Genomic DNA, 17543 nt, shown 5'->3' with positions numbered 1-17543 from the left:
TCAGAAAATTTAAGTACCAACAGCTGTCAAAACAAGTTTTGACCACTCGTGTGTACAAATGGAGTCTTCAGCGTTTTAGTATGTTTGTGAAAATTAAAAAGGGGACCCCTTTTTCACAGCAGGACAGCTTGTGAAAAATCAGACCGGAGGGCTTGACTGTATTATAAACACATCACAACTCTGGGTGGGGGAAGCTTATTCTTTGAATGGCCTGCACAGAGAACCTTGTTGTAAAGTTTTATATATGGCATGACATTTCACTGGAGGTCACATGAACAAACTACCTTCTCAAAAGGTGCTTTTTTTTTCCCCCCCTGAAATTAAATGTTCAGGTGTCATGTTCAGGTCATGAATTATGTGGTATAATTGGGTGGGTTTTCATCAGCCAATTCCATTTTTTTATACATATAGCAGTGGAGTCAGTAAAGGTGTTTTTCCAACAAAACATTTCTAGACACTTGTTTCTCATAAAACAAATCTGTATTGTAGTACCTCTTACTAGACATCAGTGTCTTCATTTTAATTTCTGTTTTGTTTACTTCGCCACTTAACACACTTCTGGCTGACATTAAAGGACATGTTAGAATTCTAATAGTTTTCTTTGACTGCAGACACAAGGAAGAAGAATGAAAATGTTTGTGGAAAACTCCACAAAGAGAAATCAGGAGTAGATGTAGAACATAAAATCTCTTAAAATACATCAGTGCAGATCTTCAAAGCAGTTTTCCTCCTAGAAGCCTTTAAATAAAAATTAAATTGAGCTGGGGGTCACATAAAAATCCATCTTGAGCAGCTAGAACATTGGAAGCTGACCCAAGAAGGAGAAGTCCTGAAAATAGCTGCCAGACTTCCACTGCTCCCAGGAAGATCTTTACCCACCTTTTGCTCTGGTTGGACAGAGAGGGTGCTCTGAACCTGCTTCCTGCTTCACTTCCGAGGACAGAGTGCTGGCCTAGATGGCATTTCAACTTCTGCCCTCAAAGGTGAAAACTCCCACCAGTCCCAGCCTCTGGAAGGGACCTTGCAGTTTCTCCTTAGTGCTGCGCAGAGGGAGAGCAGCAGCTGAGGCCTGAAAAAAAGGCTTCTCCTAAGGCCCTGAGTAGCTGAAAGGCTGAGGACAGAAGATGTCTTTGAGAGCTACACAAACATCTTAACTCATGGGTTACACTCCAGAAACCCACAACAAGATACCAATGCCAAGTTTACAGGAACCCTTTAATCCAGTTCTTTTTCTAACACAGTAGTAAATTTGCACATGGGATAAAATAAGCTATAAAATCTGCTTAGATAATTTTGCTTTGTAATTTAACCACTGTGCTTTAAACTGATTAATGTAATTTTGTCTTCTGGCTAGTAATCCTTCTTTTTTCAATGTTGGCATATGCAGAACTAGTTGCAATCTATACAGTATTTATAAAAAAGCTTTTTTTTTTTTCTTAAAAAAGCATCTGCTGTTTTGACAACACGTCTGAAAAAAAAAAAAAACAACTTTTTAAAAAATGGTAACTAAAGAGTTGGACAAGCTATAATATATCTAGCCTTTGTCCATGGCACTCAAGTATAAAGCAAAACCTCAGGGATACATAATCTCTGAAGTAATTCAGTCTGAGAGGAGGATAGTTCTACTTGTGTATAAGCCCAGGGGCCCAGTGGTTAAACATCCCCAGTTCTTTCTTGGCATTCATTTCTCAAATCAAAATAGTAGAGAAGGCTAGTAACTTACATATTTTTCTAGCATCATAAAGTTATATGCCCTAAAGTCAAAATAACAGATTGAGATTGGAACAGCACAAAGACATAAATCTGAGTTTGGAAGAGGGAAGACTGCATCGGGGTAGGAATGTGCATGGAGCAGACTGGAAGGAAGGGATTTAATTTCATTACTAGAAATCTGGTGATTCTGTATTACTCATGTTCTTCAATGTTCTGAAACCAGCTGAACCTGCAAGACACCAAAGAAGACCAGTTAAAATAGTCGATGAACTAATTAAATCATTTATCTTTCTGTTATTGCTGATAATCCCACTGTATCACAAAAAGTATCCTCCTCATTCTGTACTAAGGAGGTCCCAAGTGAAATACTATGTAGAACACAGATTTGCAAGCGAGCCATCCATTCTCTGAGGAGAAGAAACTGTAGATGCATACCATGGCATTTTTTTCTAGTTAGCTTTGAAACTGGTTTTGAGATCAAGAGCTTTTTAAAGGAGAAATGGGATTAAATTAGTCATATATCTCCAACTGTATGTCATAAAAATCACATTTATTAAAAGAGAGTAGTTCTTGTTGCTAGCTCATCAACCACTGGACTTGTTAATATTAACACAAGAAGTACAAAATTATAGGACAGGGAATGGCGATGGAAGTTTCACTTTTCCAGTGCTGTACGTTTAAAGAAGTATCAGCAAAACAGTTTGTTCTCTCGGTATAACAAGTATACCAATGCAGCACAAAAGACGTAGTAATTAAGTAGTGACACTGAATTGGTTTAAAATTTACCAGGAGCAAGACCAAAGAAGCTCCCAACCTTTTCAGGAAGATGTTGGGCAAAACTGAACTGTCGGTGCTCGGATGTCCTGTCTGGCACTGCCCAGGGCTACAGACTGTAGCAGAGTTTCTAATACAGACGGTATGCGAGAGAAACGTGCTAACGTTTGTCAGAATTTGGCACCGCCAGGGAAAAGAATAGCCCCCTACCCTCTCCCCTCGCCGAGGTGTATCGCTGCTGCTCTCGCCCGGCACGGGCGGGAGAGCTGGCCAGGCTAATCCCTGGGGACACCAGGCCCCGCACTGGCGGGCAGGAGCTCAGGCAGAAGCGCGGCCCAGGCTACAGCGGCTCCTCCGGGGATGGACGGCTCCCCGGGAAGACGCCACAGCATAGCACAGCCCCCGCGGCCGGAGAAAAAGCCTCACCGATACCATTAACCCCGCCAGTGCCACCTGCGCCTCTCCCAGCCCCTGCCGCCTCCAGCCGGGTGAGGGATGACACAGCCCGGTGTGCCCCGCCCCTCCCTGCCGGCGGGCAGCCAATCCGCATCCGCTACGTCATCGCTCAGCGCCGGCGGCGCGCCGGGCACGTGCGGTGTGTTGTGGCTGTCAGCACTGGCCGCCGTTGCTGCCGCCGCCATGGCGGTGCCGGAGCTGCAGCGGGTGTGCCGGCAGGCCTGGGAGTCCGTGCTCGCCAGGGCGCCCCGGGCCGTCATATTCCTGGACGCGGCGTCCGCCGAGGCGCTGCACTGGGGTGGCGGCGGGGCGGGTGAGCTGCTGGCGGCGGGGGCGCTGGCCGTCAGGGCGCTGCCCCCTGAGGCGGCGGGGGCGGTGGCGGCCCGCGTCGTCTTCGTGGTGAGCGGGGCTCTGCGGGGCGGCACAGCCGCCGCCGTGCGCGCCGTGCTGGGCCAGGGCGGCGTGCGGCACTGCGTGCTGGTGTTCGGCGGTGAGGCGGAGGGCTGCGGGCCGGCCGAGCTGGAGGAGACGTTGCGGCGGTGGATGGGCGAGGGCGGCCGCGTCGAGGTGGTGCCGCGGGGCCCGCCGCTGCTGGCGCCCGTCTCGGCGGAGCTCTGCCTGCTGCCCGCCCTGGCGACGCTCCTCCCGCCTCTTCCCGGCCCCGGTGGGCCCGGTCCCGCGGAGGGCGGGCTGGGCGCCCTGCCCGCCGAGCTGCGGGTGACCGTGCGGGCCCTGGTGGGCGATCTCGACTCTCTTTTCACCGCCTTGGGCCTGCGGGAGGAGAGCTTCGCCGTGGGGGCCCTCAGCAGGGTCGTTGCTGCTGAGCTGGCAAGCTATGCCCCAGCCAGGAACAGGAGGAGGACAGCCACCAACAAGGCCTCTGTCATCTTTGTGGACAGGACGTTGGACCTCGCTGGTAAGAAACACACCGCTGGCAGGGGCTGTCATCCCTGTGGGCCCACATCCACCTTATCAGGAGGTTTTTTGATGGTTGGAGGAGTCCTCATGGCCTGGGAGCGTGTGTAACACCATGGCTGTGGTGGTTGTGCGTGCCTCCTTGCTCCCGAGTAGGTCATGGAAACCGAGGGTGAAGCAGAAAGCTCTGCTGGAAACACAAGAGTTTGCTTGTGGCACTTCTGCTTTGCTGCAAACTGGAGACCTTAGCTGTGCCTGCGTTATCCCAAGGTGTGAAGGAAACAGTCTGCACCGACTGTGCCTGGTGGATTACTGCAAAGCATTTCCCAGTGTACCTACTTGTCACCCTTAGCATTATACTTGTCTAAACAGATAAACATCTATATATACACAGAGCTATATCTATATTGCTGAAAGTGTCTCTATATGTGTAATGTATATATATAGTCTTTATATGCTATGCGCTATACTTAATCTCTGAGTGAAGCAATTGCACATGGCTGGTGGTGTTAACTTGGAAAACCTTATGTCTGAGTAAAAACAATGCAGAATTGTTTACACAACGCTTTCTGGGAAGCAAGGGAGAATAAGAATGAACAATATGGTAAATTTAATACTGTCAGTTAATGCATAATTGATGCAACGCTTGAGAAGCATAGAGAGTGGTGTGAGAGTCCCTTGGGAAACTATCAGAAGGAGAATGTCTAGTATTGTAATCAACCTGCAAGCTTGGTAAGCGAGTTGAACTCTTTTAAGCTGGTAAGATGTGATATCAAAAGGGCAGAAGGGGAAAGAGTGATTGTGCAAGTCACCAGCAAGGTGCTGTGTCAGTGACGCAGAAAAGGTTGCTATCAGACTCTCACTTCTGGAATAACCATCTTTCAGAGGAAACAGTAAACTCGGAGAATAATTGATACAGGAGTGGCTGCATTCACTTACCCCATCATATTATTGAAGGACCTGCTCACATATGCAGTGTGTGAGCCTGGTTCTATTTGCATTGCATATAGTCAGTAATTCAGGTTGTAATTTTGCCGTGTGACCCGTAACAAGTGCTTGGCACAATGTTGCACCTGTGGACCATCTGTTCCTGAATTTTCTTGTTTTTTTTTTCCCCTCAATTTTGGCTTTGTGTATCCTTGCACTGCTCTGCAGGGTTGATAGTGGTCAACAATGTGCTGAAGAGCGGCTATAGATCTGGGCAGTTAATGCTGTGCTGTGGTTTGGGAAGATTGCTGGGAAGACTGCAGGAGAGTGGACTTGGATGAAGAGTGTTGAAATCAAACTGAGAGAGGAGTGCCTGTTTGGGGTGGGAACCAGTGAAACTGGACAAGGATTTGTGCACTCAGGTAGTGGGAAGAGTTAAAAACAAGGAACTGGAAACTGGGTGACAGAGAGCTGCCTGACAAGGAGACTGTTGAGGAGGCATGAAGAGAGATAATTCGTACCAGCTTAAATCTGGGAAGTGAAGTCTGGGATATTGTATGTCAGTAGGAGAAGGTTTTTTGGAGAAAACATCAGGGCTGTGGTGGGGCAGCTTTGGAGTGGATGCATCAAAGCTCGAGTAAGAATGAGAAATTAAAGTATTCGTTTTTTTAGGAATTTATTCTCTTCAGTATCTGTAACTGAAACAAAGATCTCTTCATGCAACCATTCTTTTGTTACCAACAAATGTCTCTAGAATTCATTGACAGTTTCATTGAAGCCTTCCTGTGCTTTGGACATGATACCATACTCTTGCCATGAAGTACAGTGCAAACTGAAGGAAGAAAAATCTAGTGCATTTCAGAGGTAAAGGACTATATGGACCTGAATTTAGTGCCACACAGTGAGATTTGTTTCATTGGTTTACTAGAAATTGTACAGTAAAAAGAACACAAAAAGAACAGCATTTAAGTTGTGAAATCAGTTGTCAAGAGGTGGGAAATTGCAGAATTAGGTTGAACCTGAAACCTTAATTTTCTTAGGTATATTCAGCCTTTTATATAGTCTATCCTGTTGCCCCCTACCCCCAACTCCACTGCTTGGCCTTTGGGTGAAGGAGTCTGTTGAATTTCAGCCTTACACTTTGTAAAAGCTAAAGCTTCCTATCTGCAAGTTTCCGGCTTGGTATTGGCAACTGGGCCACTGGATTTTTTTTTTTTTTCAAGCTGTGATATGTATTTGCAGTGAGCAGTGTAAAAATAAATAATTTCTTTTCAAATAACTGCTCAGTGCACATAGAAGTCATTGAGGTAGAGTTTCTCATTTGCAGCTCATTTCAAACAACTCTAAATCTCCCGTCTCTAAAGATGAAAGATTTTGGATTTGATTTGTAAATGTCTTATTGATAACTGAATCTTGTCCAACATGTGGGCTGCAGATATGAGAAATGGTTATGTATCTGTGGATTATGAGAATGCTTTCATATTCCAACACTTCCACAAAACCCTGGAAGTTCAGGGGTAGGTGCTGGGCTGCTCTGATTAAGTCAGGCTACTGCTTCGAACCAGGTGACTTTGAATCACTCTGAATAAGCTATCAGAAGGCAAATATTTTCTGACGTGATGACCTGAATGGAATACAGCTTTAGGTAGCTCTAGATGATGTCTAAAGTAACTGTACTAACTGATGTCTTATTTTTGGCTCATGTTCCATGCCTACCTAGAGCAAAGAAGATGTTAGGCTAGAATAACAAATAGTTTTCAGTAATACCAATTGATTTCTAATAATAAAAATCAAAATGTCTCAAAAGTACCTTTTCTGGCACTGCAGTTGCAAACAACTGAACTAAGGGCAAATACTGGTACTTAAATATTAAAACTTTCTACTTTAAAGAACTTACTAAAATGTACTTAATACTTCTTTAGTAAAGAACCCCTGGTGCCAGCGTCAAGAAACTGTATTATCTTTGTTGTGACAATTATTTAAAAAAATTAGTCACACATAAAATGGCACGTTTTTCTATCAAAAGAATCAGAAGGCACCTAGCTGACTAGGTTAGCTTTCTAGGTTCCATGAATCTCTTCTGAGCTATTACTCTAAAATTTGGATTGAGCTCTATTGAGTAATTTTTATAATCTTATTGCTTTTGTGTTCAGCATTACTTATGCATGCTGTATTTAATGAATAGAGAGGAGAATACTGAATTAAGATAAATAATTCTTCTTTTTGTCCTGTGTGGACATTCAGATGAACCGTAACAGGGATCTTCTTTTTATGGCCTTTGCTGCCCCTCAACTGCAGTGGCACGGCTGCAGCTGGGGATAGCAGGGATACTGCCTATCCCTGCAGTGTAGGATCTTATGGATAAAGCAGTGCCCCAGAAGGTGGAACATGTGTTTTTATGCCCTGGGGAGATCACAGGCTTAGCCTTTGTGCTCACTTCTTGAATTCTGATTGTATAAAACTTTGTTACTGGTGCTGTCCCTAATCTGCATGCTTTCATTTGCCTCCTCATTGTTTTAAAGTTCACTACCTTTGCTTTAAAAAGCAGAATAAATCTTCCCAGCTAGAGTGGTGCTCTGATAAAGTGACACTGGTTAAACTCAGAGCTAACTATGGTACTTTAATTCCTCTTTATTTTTCTTCTCTAATATTTGTGCCCCTAAATATTTGCATTGTGATACCATATTGTAACCCCATGCTCCTTCCATGTGTTTCTTAGTCACCACCTTGCCAGCATTCACACCTTTTTATGAAGCAGTTTTTCCAGATTCCTAGATTGCCTTTTTCATTCCTAAGCTCATTGATACCTTTCAGATATTGGTGTTCAGAACAGCTTGACATGTTTCTCCTTCCAGTCTCTTGGTGTTTTGCAGCATTTGGGATGTGGGCTGTTGTAAACACAGGGGATAGTGAGTTCTAACCCTCTGGTACATGCAGGTGATTTTGGAAGGCAATACAGTGAGCAAAGACAGAGAATAGCAGGGGAGTGCCTGTGCGCTTAATGTATAGTTTTGAATAATAACCTTTGTCTGAGTGTTGTTGAAGTTGGATATTTCAGTGCCATCAGCAACAGCACTTTTATCTTCCTCTAGCACTTTTACATGTATCAGTCAAAATGACAGGAATGTTTTCCCCAACAGCCAAGGCTGCAAACTCAGGGTTTAACTTTCTGTACCATCTCCCTCTCTATCAGCCAGGCATCATCTTTCCATCACACCCTTGTGCTGTTTTTAATGTTTTCAGCCTTTTAACAGACACAAAAAGCAGAGTTCAGGCGCTCATCAATGAAGTGTAGATATCATTCCCTTTCAGTTCCTGGGAGCAGCCACAGCAATAAGAAAGTCGTGGTGTGCCTTAATCGTCCTACTGCATAATCCCACTCATAGAGGAGGATGAGAGTAAAGACTAATTTAGGCCCATGCCTTTCTGGTAAAGTCTGGTTCTGACTAATATCTCTTTTTGATTATTTTAGTTTTAAACTGTTTGTTTGTAATTGTCTATTTCTTTCATTATATCTTCATGTTTGCAATTTGGCGTGCTTTACTCATGCTCTTTTTGATGCAGCATCTTCCAAGTTGATGCATTGGTGGATTGACACTAATGGCTTTTTAAAGGAAACAAAGCCATGTTTTTTTCTTCCTTACCATATAAGCTGAGGCCTTGAAAACATAAATAGTGAGGTCTGTAGAGTACAGTAGTCCCCTTTTTATGAACCAGGCTGTGGCTTTGACACAAGACGCAGCCGATGCTTAAATTATTATGGTTACTTGAGGTTGTAGACTGCGGCTGTGAGGAGTGATGGCAGCTGAAAATATTCAAGTGGTGTCATCTCAGTACTGCAGGTCAGGGTGCAGCCTCTGCTATGGCATGGTTTGTAAAGATCCTTCTATTGTGGAATAGGCACACAAATTTTTATAATAGGTTTTCAAGTGTTTCAGATGTTAAATTTGTTATAGGGGCTTTACAAAGATAAGCAAATGGAATGAGTTTTGCCTATCTGAAGAAAACTGCGGGTGGCTAGGTCAGTGCAGGGGACTTGGAAATTACATGAGCCTTGAGCAGATGCTTAAGTGTTTCTTATCTCCAAATTTACCACTCTTTACATATGTTGCAACAGCTGGCTGTGAGAGATGGGGAATCTGTCATACTTCTATGGCAGCACTCTGATGTTGCTGTGCTTGTCTGTGGGCTTCTGTGCTCCTACTGCTGGACTACAAGGTTTTAGGTTTTTTTTTTTTTTGGTGGTGGTGGTTTTGGTAGTAGTGGTTGGGTTTTTTTTAAACATTCAATAGCCAGCATAGTGGGACTACTTTGATGTTCCTTCGTCTGTACAAAGGAGAATGTAAATTTGTCTTTTGGCAAGGCAGAAGAATGCTGTAGTTTGCCTTGAATGCTGGACAGTTGTTCATGGGAACACAAAAGGCTGCTTTTAAGCACTGTTTTACAATGTCAGCTTAAGCTAATGCTGGATGAAAGAATATGGCAAGACATTGATAAGCTTTGGAACTGGAGCTCCAAATATCCAGCTTCTTTCAAGGGAACAGGTGTAAATATTTCTGCTTCCTGATAATTTAAACCCTGCCCTCACTGAGGTGATGCATTGCCTAAGAAAGTTGCATCATAGGAATTGTCCCACAAGAGTCCTTTAGTGTAAAGTCTTCCTAGTGGTGATCTTACTCAGAAAAGCATTGAGTGTGCATGCAGTGCTGCAACATCATGAAAACTGGGATGAATTTGTCCATGTATCTTTTGAAAATCACTAGTCCTGAAATAATCTACAAATTAGTTAAAACAGCAGATGTTAAGAAAGCTTGATAGTAGGGTCAAGATATGCCTTGCATTCTGTTTTGGTGCACACCAACTTATGTTTTAAACTTTGAAGGAAAAGCCCCCTGTAGAAATTAGCTGCGTTAGTTGTTGGCTAGTGAGCAATGCCTTTGTAGGAGAACTGCTTTCTAATTCAAGCTCCTCATGTTTAGCAACTGACTTTAAAGTATTCCCATTGCCCAAGCTCTCATGTTGCTTCTGTGATGTGCAATTGCCCCTTAAATCTGCTTTGCTTTGTTTTGTTTTTGAATCAGACACTAGAACCAGTAGGAGAACGTAAGAGTTGGAGTACAAATGGTGTGATACAGGGCTCGTAATGGGCTTAGGAAAATATTTTCTTATATGAATGTCATTGCTGCCTTTCTGAGGGAAGGAGAGGTGTAGTTGATGAGTTCCTGGCTGCTGTTAAAAGAATTGGTTGGTCTGCTTTGTCAGTTGTGTCAGCTGCAACCTGTATCAAATGTCATGTATTTCAGTTTGTAACTTAATGAGAAGAAAAAGTAAAATTAGAACAGCATGATACATAAGATTTTCCTGTATCTTCAAGGCTGGATATTAGCCTGGCATGAAGATTCCTATTTTGCATTGGTCAGATAGCTTCTCCTTGTCACTTTAACGCCTGATCTGTGTGCACATTGGCAGCATTAAAAACTACCAGCTGCCTTGAACACCGCTGGTCATGAGGACCTGCTGAGCAGCTTGTTGACTGTCCTCCACAGTGATGAGAGAGGCTGGAAACCAGTCCCATACACGCTGCTGAAGTCAGTGCAATTGAAAAGTGACTCCTTGTAATTTCCTGTCCTAGTCTTGTGAGGTTTAACTGTCTTTCCAGCCTTGGTTGATTTGTGTAGTTGGTCAGGGGAGATAGTGATTTTTTTAAAACCTCCAGGAGATGGTTTCTGATTGATTTGATGAGACACAACAAAAGACATTAGCACCTATGGACCAGTGGGAGCCTCCAAGGAGTAACAGTTGTGGAAGGAGACTGAGATGGCACTGGCTGATCAACTGGTAGAAGCAACTTGAGTATGCTGACACTTCCTCCTATGCCAAGTAGAAAGGAGGGATGTTAATAATTAACGTGGGTTTATTTGCATTTGAGGTGTTCCCAGTTTAGCTAAATGTCTTGTCTAGCTAAACGTTGCTCACGTGCAGCAAGTGTGGAGAGATAGACATTGCTTCCCGTACGTGGGGGTGGAGGTTCAGAAGATTACCATCTGTTTTCCACGTCTGTAACTTCATGAGCGTTGATAACTGCAGTGTGGCTGACAAGTGACTGACCTAGTAAGAAGAATGGAGATATTTTGGAGAGCAGATGGCGTAGGGAGTCGCAAAGACAACCCAGTTCATTTCATCTGTACTTCAGTGGTCTAAATCTGGCTGGGGATTGTGGAAAGGAAAGTTGCTCTCATTCTGTGACTATTACAATCTCTGATGAAACAAATTGGTAATCTCAATCCAGCTGAGTGGCCAGGTGTCCACATTGCAGTACCACCACATGCTAGACATGTGTGCTTTCCTTGTCTTCTGTGGATAGAGGCATTGCCAGCATGGAGTTTGATGTTACTTTTCTCCTCCCTTTTCATCCTTGCTTCTCTTTACAACTACAATTCAGAATACTTGATAAGCCATGAGGTGGTTTTACAGCATGGATACCTGGCTGCTGTAGACATGCTGGAGACAACCTTATCCAAGAGCAGTTAATAATCTGACCCCACTAATGTTCTTGATGGATGTATGGAGCATGCGAAGCTATTTCAGGTTTTGAAACGGACCTCCTCTGTCTTTGGAAATGATGAAAAGTGAGAGCAGATAGGGTGCCACATGGACAGACTTTGATAGAGTGGGACTATAGCCTGAAAGATCTTTTTCCTGCCTCTCAATGGTGGCTTCAGAAGTCCCTGTTCTCCTGTGAGTAAAGCCAGGAGAACAATACGAAGTTCAGCACTGCTGTCCAGCCCTGTGGTGATAGCTGAACCGTAGCTAAAGTGGCAGAATACAAATACCTCCAACTTGTTCCTGACTTAAAGGCAGTAAGGTTTCCGGTCCCCCTCTCTGACTTTTCATCTATAGTGTGTGTCATGTTTTTATGCTTTGGCTTGGCTCACAGTCTTAAAATTTTGTAAGTTGGTTGTAGCGCCTGTGTTGAGAGTTCATGAATGGAAAGAAGAGCATGTGTGTTTGAAATCAGGAGAACTGAAGAAAACATGCCAACTGGAGTTTGGAGTTTCTCCTGGAACATGGTCAAATTGACATTTTATACTATATAACTTGGGTTGGTTTAGTTATTTCATGTTGGTTTCACCTGAGCTGCCCTCAGTCCATCTAGAAGCGATGATCTTGATGGTGGCATGTCACTGATAATTGTTTATTTTAATATTATGCTAGCCTATCTGGGTAGCTATGTATGCAACTTGCATACAGCCCTTTTAAACACAGTCCTATTAGTTTAGGTAGAAAAGTATAGTTTGCATCTGAGTATGTATATGTAAATGTTTGCCTGCTTTTTTTAATAACCATTGCAAATCTTTTTAAACAAATTTCTAATGCAAAGAGAACTATTTTGCATGTTTAAGTGCAAAATCAGTGAATATCTAACAGCAGTAAAACTAAGTCTAATTTATGCTTTTTAAATGAATCTTTCTGAAATGTTATCAATGCTTTTAACTTCAGACACTGCAGAAATTAATTTTACTTTTGTAGAAAAATATCTTTGAAAAGCTAAATGTGATCTTGATGTTATGACTACCAGTGACCTTCTCTCCAAAACATGTGGTTATTATTTCATTCTCAATTCCTTGTGTGGTTTTTTTTTTTCTTCTAGTTATGTATCTGACAATTTTTGGTTGTCTTTTCCCACAGGAGCAGTTGGTCATCATGGTGACAATCTTGCAGAGAAGATACTTTCTGTGCTTCCCAAGCTTCCTGGCCACAAGACCGACGTGATGGTTAACATGGTGGAACTTACAGCACTGCAGACTACAGATGAAACTTGCAGTATTATAGCACCTGGCTGCTTAGCACAACCAAAGTAAACATTCTTTTCTTCTTTCCTTTTTTAAGCTGTTGAATTCATGTTTGTCATCTCTTTGTGAAAACATGAACAGAGAACAAGTCTTTTCTTAAAAGAAAAAAAAAATCAAGCTTACAGCAAAAACCCATTTGGTCCTAATTCTGCTGGAATATAATCACCTGTATGTGTGCAATAAGTGAGCGGGCCATATAAGACTCCTAACAGTGGGAGATTCTCAGGACCTTTTTAGATTTGGGTTGTTTAAATTGCTGTAGATTACAGTAATAGATTAAATACCAGTACAGATTAAACGCCAATAATTCTTCCTCATGACGTTTCTTTTTCTGCCTAAGTAACAGATCATACAAACAGGTAGGTCTTAAGTGTGGCTTCCTTTTCCCATAAGCCTCTTTATAATTATATAAAGTGAGCTGCATGCTTAATTCTTGTTAGAGTAGCTGATAATTTAAGGTTTTATCCCCATTTTCAAACACAATACCCGTGGAGAAAAATAATTAGGCACAAATTTAGGTATACAGACAGCTTCATGAGGGCCTGGTTTTTGCTTAAGCAAGGACAACCTAAAAGCAGTAACTTTTAAAAATTGTACTTAGCTATGTATAATATGTATCTAAGACTTTGGTTGTAAAGTGCATCAGATTTGATGTTTCATTTTCTAAATTTAGTTGTCTGAGCTGAAACTTTCCCTCAGCTTCTGTTACCATGCATAAACCAGGAAATACACCAGGTGCTGGTTTCCCTTCACAAAAAAAATTTTGCTCAGCAGCACTCTAGAAATTCATGCCGTACAAAGTTGATTAAAAGTTCTTTCTCTTTTGCTGTAATGTTCCCTCCATATATTAGAAAAGGATTTTTCAAGATGGGCTATCTAATGTAGTTCCTATTCTTCTGGCTCTGACTCCTTCACACCTGTGCGCTATTCCCTCTTCTCTCCCCTACAAAGATTTCACAGAAGACTTTCTACTGTTCCAACATATGGTCTTTATTTTCTGAGAGCCTTCAGATCCTTTGTCATCTTCCATCTCCCATGTGTGCTGTAACTGGGTCCAGTTTCTAGGTTTCACGTTGCATAACTTTCTTCTTCCCTAGGAGTTGGAGAGGAAACATTTCTTCATATAGGTGGACTCAATTGTAAGTTGCTGCTGGGGTGTCTAACTTTAAATAAAATTTGTTCTGGTTTTCTTCTCATTGGCTGCTTTCCAGCTGATCTCTGAAGTAGAAGTGAGATGTCCTTAAGATCTGTCTACACTGCAAAATGAAGAAGTCGTTGCCCATGGTAGACATGCTGTTGTTTGTGCTAACTCTGAGTAGCTACCAGAAATAAAGAAAATTTCTGGTGTCGTGGACTAGGAAAAAAAAAAAAGATATTTATTTCCTTGAGATTGTTGACCTGTTCTATCACTCCATTATTCATTGACATTGAGGAGCCTAAAGCTAGTGCTAGTATGCCTTCCCATGCTAAAATTATGACTTCAGTCATATATTAATGTTTTTAGGAACAGCTGGCATACTTTTATTGTGTTCTAAGGTGGCTAGTAGTATGTATACCAAGGTTTGTTTGCCTATTTGCTAGCTAGTGGGAAGGTGCTCCCTGTTAACAGTACAGTTAGACTTAACATATCTTGCAAAGTCTTCTATGGACACAAGTAGTTAAAGAGCAACAGGATTTGGCTACCAGGTGCAAGTGCAGCAAAGTTGGATGACAGCAGCTGATACCTGTTACCAAGGCAGTGGTGTCGTTACCACAGTGGTCAATAACAGCTTCCCTGAAATACCCTCCCTCTGCAAGTCATTCTACAGAATCTGTTACACTGGAAATTTTTAAGATCATATTAGGCCAATATTGGTTTAAATAGGCTTGACGTTGTCTTGGAGCAAAGCAAAAGGACTAGATGACCTCTCAGTCTCTCCTGATCATTGTTCACAACTGAAGAAGTGTCGCATGCCTGAGAGTGGTCTCCACATTCCAGAGAATGTGGGTCTACAATGTTCAACCCTGTGTCTTTCATGTTTTCTCCTATTACATAATGATTAGGAATAGTTTCTAATTTAAAATAGGCGTTTCCAAACCAGCTTAAGACAGTTGCTGAAGAGTACTAGAAACCATAACAATGTCTGAACAGGTGGCTGAAAGTGGTAATTTCCATTCTGTTAACAGGACTGTGTTCTTGGTGTTGGATTATAAATGTAAGCATTAATCATCTTTGCTAGTGTAAAATGATTGAAGTTCTTCTGAAGTGCTGATTTCAAATTCCCACCAGTAAGTTTCTGTGTCAGTTCCATAAGAAATTCCCTAGTATGCTCTCAGTTCTTCATCAACATGGTTGTCTTGGAAGTGTTTCTTGTAATTGAAAACTTAAGTCTTGATTTGTATTTGTAAATGATGCACTGCAAGGAGTGTTCCTCTGCTTGTAAATTTTCTGTTTACTCTGGCGAGTGAAAGTGTCAGCACCTTTCCCAGAGACAGGACCAGTAACTTCAGTTACACCCAAATATAATGTGTGGGAGCTCTTTTGCTTGAAATCTTGTGATCAGACTGTGGCATTTCAGACTCACATATTCAGAATATTTTTCAAATGTTTTCATTATTTTCTATCAAGTAATATTTGAGCATGCTGTGGTGGGGGGAGAGAGAGGTCTGCTCTTTCCACACAGCTTGCTATATTTAACTTTTCTTATGGAATGCCTCTCCAGCAGAAACATCTGGGCTCAGTTACAGAGTTAGCAAACAGAATTAATGAATAATTTATGGCTGGTGTGGTGAAATAAAGCAGGGTTCTCTTCTCAAATCTAAGGAAATAATGGGCTGCTTTAAAGATTTAGATGAAAATGTAAATGCCATATGCTGCCTAAGTTACTGTACTTTGAAGGTGCTCTCTTTGTGAGGAAGGGAATTTCTTTAAAAAAAAAAAAATCTATTCTGGAGTTCTTAATTTTATTAGTCTTAGCCTTAAAAATCTTGTGGAGTAATTGTTTGCCCTACTGTAGTCACTGACATGTTGCTGCTCCAGTGTGAATGTTAGCTGAGTTACGCTCTTTGATAACTGTGTCAAAATATTTTATTCATTTTTATATACAGATGGATATATATATAAAAGAAACAGTTTCTAGATATAAAACTGAAGACATCCACTCTTGATCAGAACTGTTGGTTTCTGATTAAGAAAAACAGTAGCCACCCTGTCCTTTCAAACAAATGATGCATAATAGAAGTGGAAATTGTAGTGAAAGCTTAATGGCAGAGGTAATTTAAAAAAATTGTATTGATTGCAGCTCTCTTGCTGGTCTTTGTATTTTGGTAACCCACACAGTGTTTTTGAAGTAATTCCTCCAAATTTCAGCTTCGTATTGTAAGCATACATGGCTTCTAGGAATTTTCTGCTTGGATGAACATCAAGCTCTCTGTGTTTGTGAGCCATCCATCCTGTCCATTTGATAACATTTTGGCCACTTTCTTTCTCAAAGCACCTACCTTGTGTTTTTAAGATTAGTATATCATGTGGAAGCATCCTGCTGTCAGTAATGGGTTTATCTTGATGGAGGCTTACCTTTTGCTGTTTTCCACCTCTTGTAAGCTGGGGACTGAGGTGTGTGGAGGCCCCAGGGCTCCCTGAAGCCCCAAATCAGGGTTCAGATGCCTGCATCCTGGCCACAGGTCTGTGGCATGTGAGAACAAGAAGTATAGAGTTATGTGATACTGAACTGTGGGCAACTGAAGAAATATGTATGTTTGCTCTTTTTTAGTCTACTCTTTTATTATCCAGGGACACTTCTGATGTGCTCTCATATTTTGCTGAATAAACTGAATACTTAATTCATTTGTGCATGTTTCAAGAACTTGCTGAATAGAGATTTCTTGCCTGTTTTTCCACTCTTGCTTCCTTTCTCCAGTCTTTGGAATTTGCAAGTTTCTTGGAATTCAGTGTGGTGTTAAAATCTCATAAAAAGGCCAGATTTTTATTTAAAATATGTATACATTTAATGCAATATACAAAGAACCATTGGGTTCTTAAAAACATTTTCCCATAAAGATGCAAAACTGTAACATAACACCCTTCCTGTTTGGGCTGCTATGCCTAAAACAAATCAATGAGCAATATAGCTGAGGTGTCTGGGCACTTCTGACAAAGCAGATGGAGCCACTACATCATCTGGATTTACACTGGGGGGAAAAACAAGTTCAGAATGAGGTGATCATGTTGATGGGTGTGATGCAGAAAGCATGGATATGCAGGCCAGATGTTTGAAACATGGCACTTGCAAAATCTTTCCTTAGGTCTTTGTAGGAGAGGTGTGCTGGAGGGAGCTGGTTAAAAATGAGATCATTCCTGGAGATATAATAGTAAAATCTCAATGTCTTGTGTTAACGACAGTTGAAAATACTTACTTCTCCTAGTCCTCCTTAATTCTGAGGTTGCTATTCCTATTTTGGACTGATTAGTTCTTTTGTTTACAAGTGCTAAAACGGTTATGGTTTGGATGGAGGAGAAAGCCCCACTCCAGCAGCACCCTTGCTTTTGGGCATGATGTGATGCTGTGGTGCTTTTCTGGTATTGGTGGGATTTGGACAACCCTGAGCGCAGAGGAGGGCCATAAGGTGAGGGGATTTGTATTCCAGTCCTGGGTCTGCTGTCAGCTTGCAGCATGATCTTGGGCAGGTCACTTAATTTCTCTCTGCTCCCGTTTCCTCTCATAGAATAGAATCACAGAATCATAGAATCATTCAGGTTGGAAAAGACCCTTGGGATCATTGAGTCCAACCATCAGCCCTACTCTACAAAGTTCTCCCCTACTCCATATCCCCCAACATCTCATCTAAACGACCCTTAAACACATCCAGGGATGGTGACTCCACTGCTTCTCTGGGCAGCCTATTCCACTGTCTGACCACTCTTTC

At 42.1% G+C, this 17543-nt stretch overlaps 1 protein-coding gene and 1 long non-coding RNA gene across 3 annotated transcripts in view; one reads left to right on the top strand and one right to left on the bottom strand.

Moving 5' to 3' along the window:
- Window positions 1–497: 497 nt before the first annotated feature.
- Window positions 498–2976, bottom strand: LOC141942115 (uncharacterized). Of its 2 annotated transcripts, none has more exons than XR_012628527.1 (3): window positions 2698–2976; window positions 880–1942; window positions 498–738 (listed from the first exon to the last, which is right to left on the bottom strand). It is a non-coding gene; the product is annotated as an uncharacterized LOC141942115 (long non-coding RNA). The 2 variants fall into 2 exon arrangements; XR_012628528.1 differs by lacking the exon at window positions 2698–2976 and adding an exon at window positions 2528–2684.
- Window positions 2977–3123: 147 nt separating this feature from the next.
- The window catches only part of SCFD2 (sec1 family domain containing 2), a 204022-nt gene continuing 189602 nt past the window's right edge, over window positions 3124–17543 (top strand). Inside the window, exons 1-2 of the mRNA XM_074866190.1 lie at window positions 3124–3859; window positions 12475–12643. Of these exons, the coding sequence (XP_074722291.1) occupies window positions 3127–3859; window positions 12475–12643 (902 nt within the window). The 5' untranslated portion in view covers window positions 3124–3126. The remainder of the gene's footprint in view (window positions 3860–12474; window positions 12644–17543) is intronic.

This window comes from Strix uralensis, chromosome 4 (genome assembly GCF_047716275.1).
Source record: "Strix uralensis isolate ZFMK-TIS-50842 chromosome 4, bStrUra1, whole genome shotgun sequence".
In the NCBI taxonomy this organism is placed as follows: Eukaryota; Metazoa; Chordata; class Aves; order Strigiformes; family Strigidae; genus Strix; species Strix uralensis.
The sequence above is the reverse complement of the archived record's forward strand: the minus strand, read 5'-3'. Positions and strand labels throughout refer to the sequence as shown.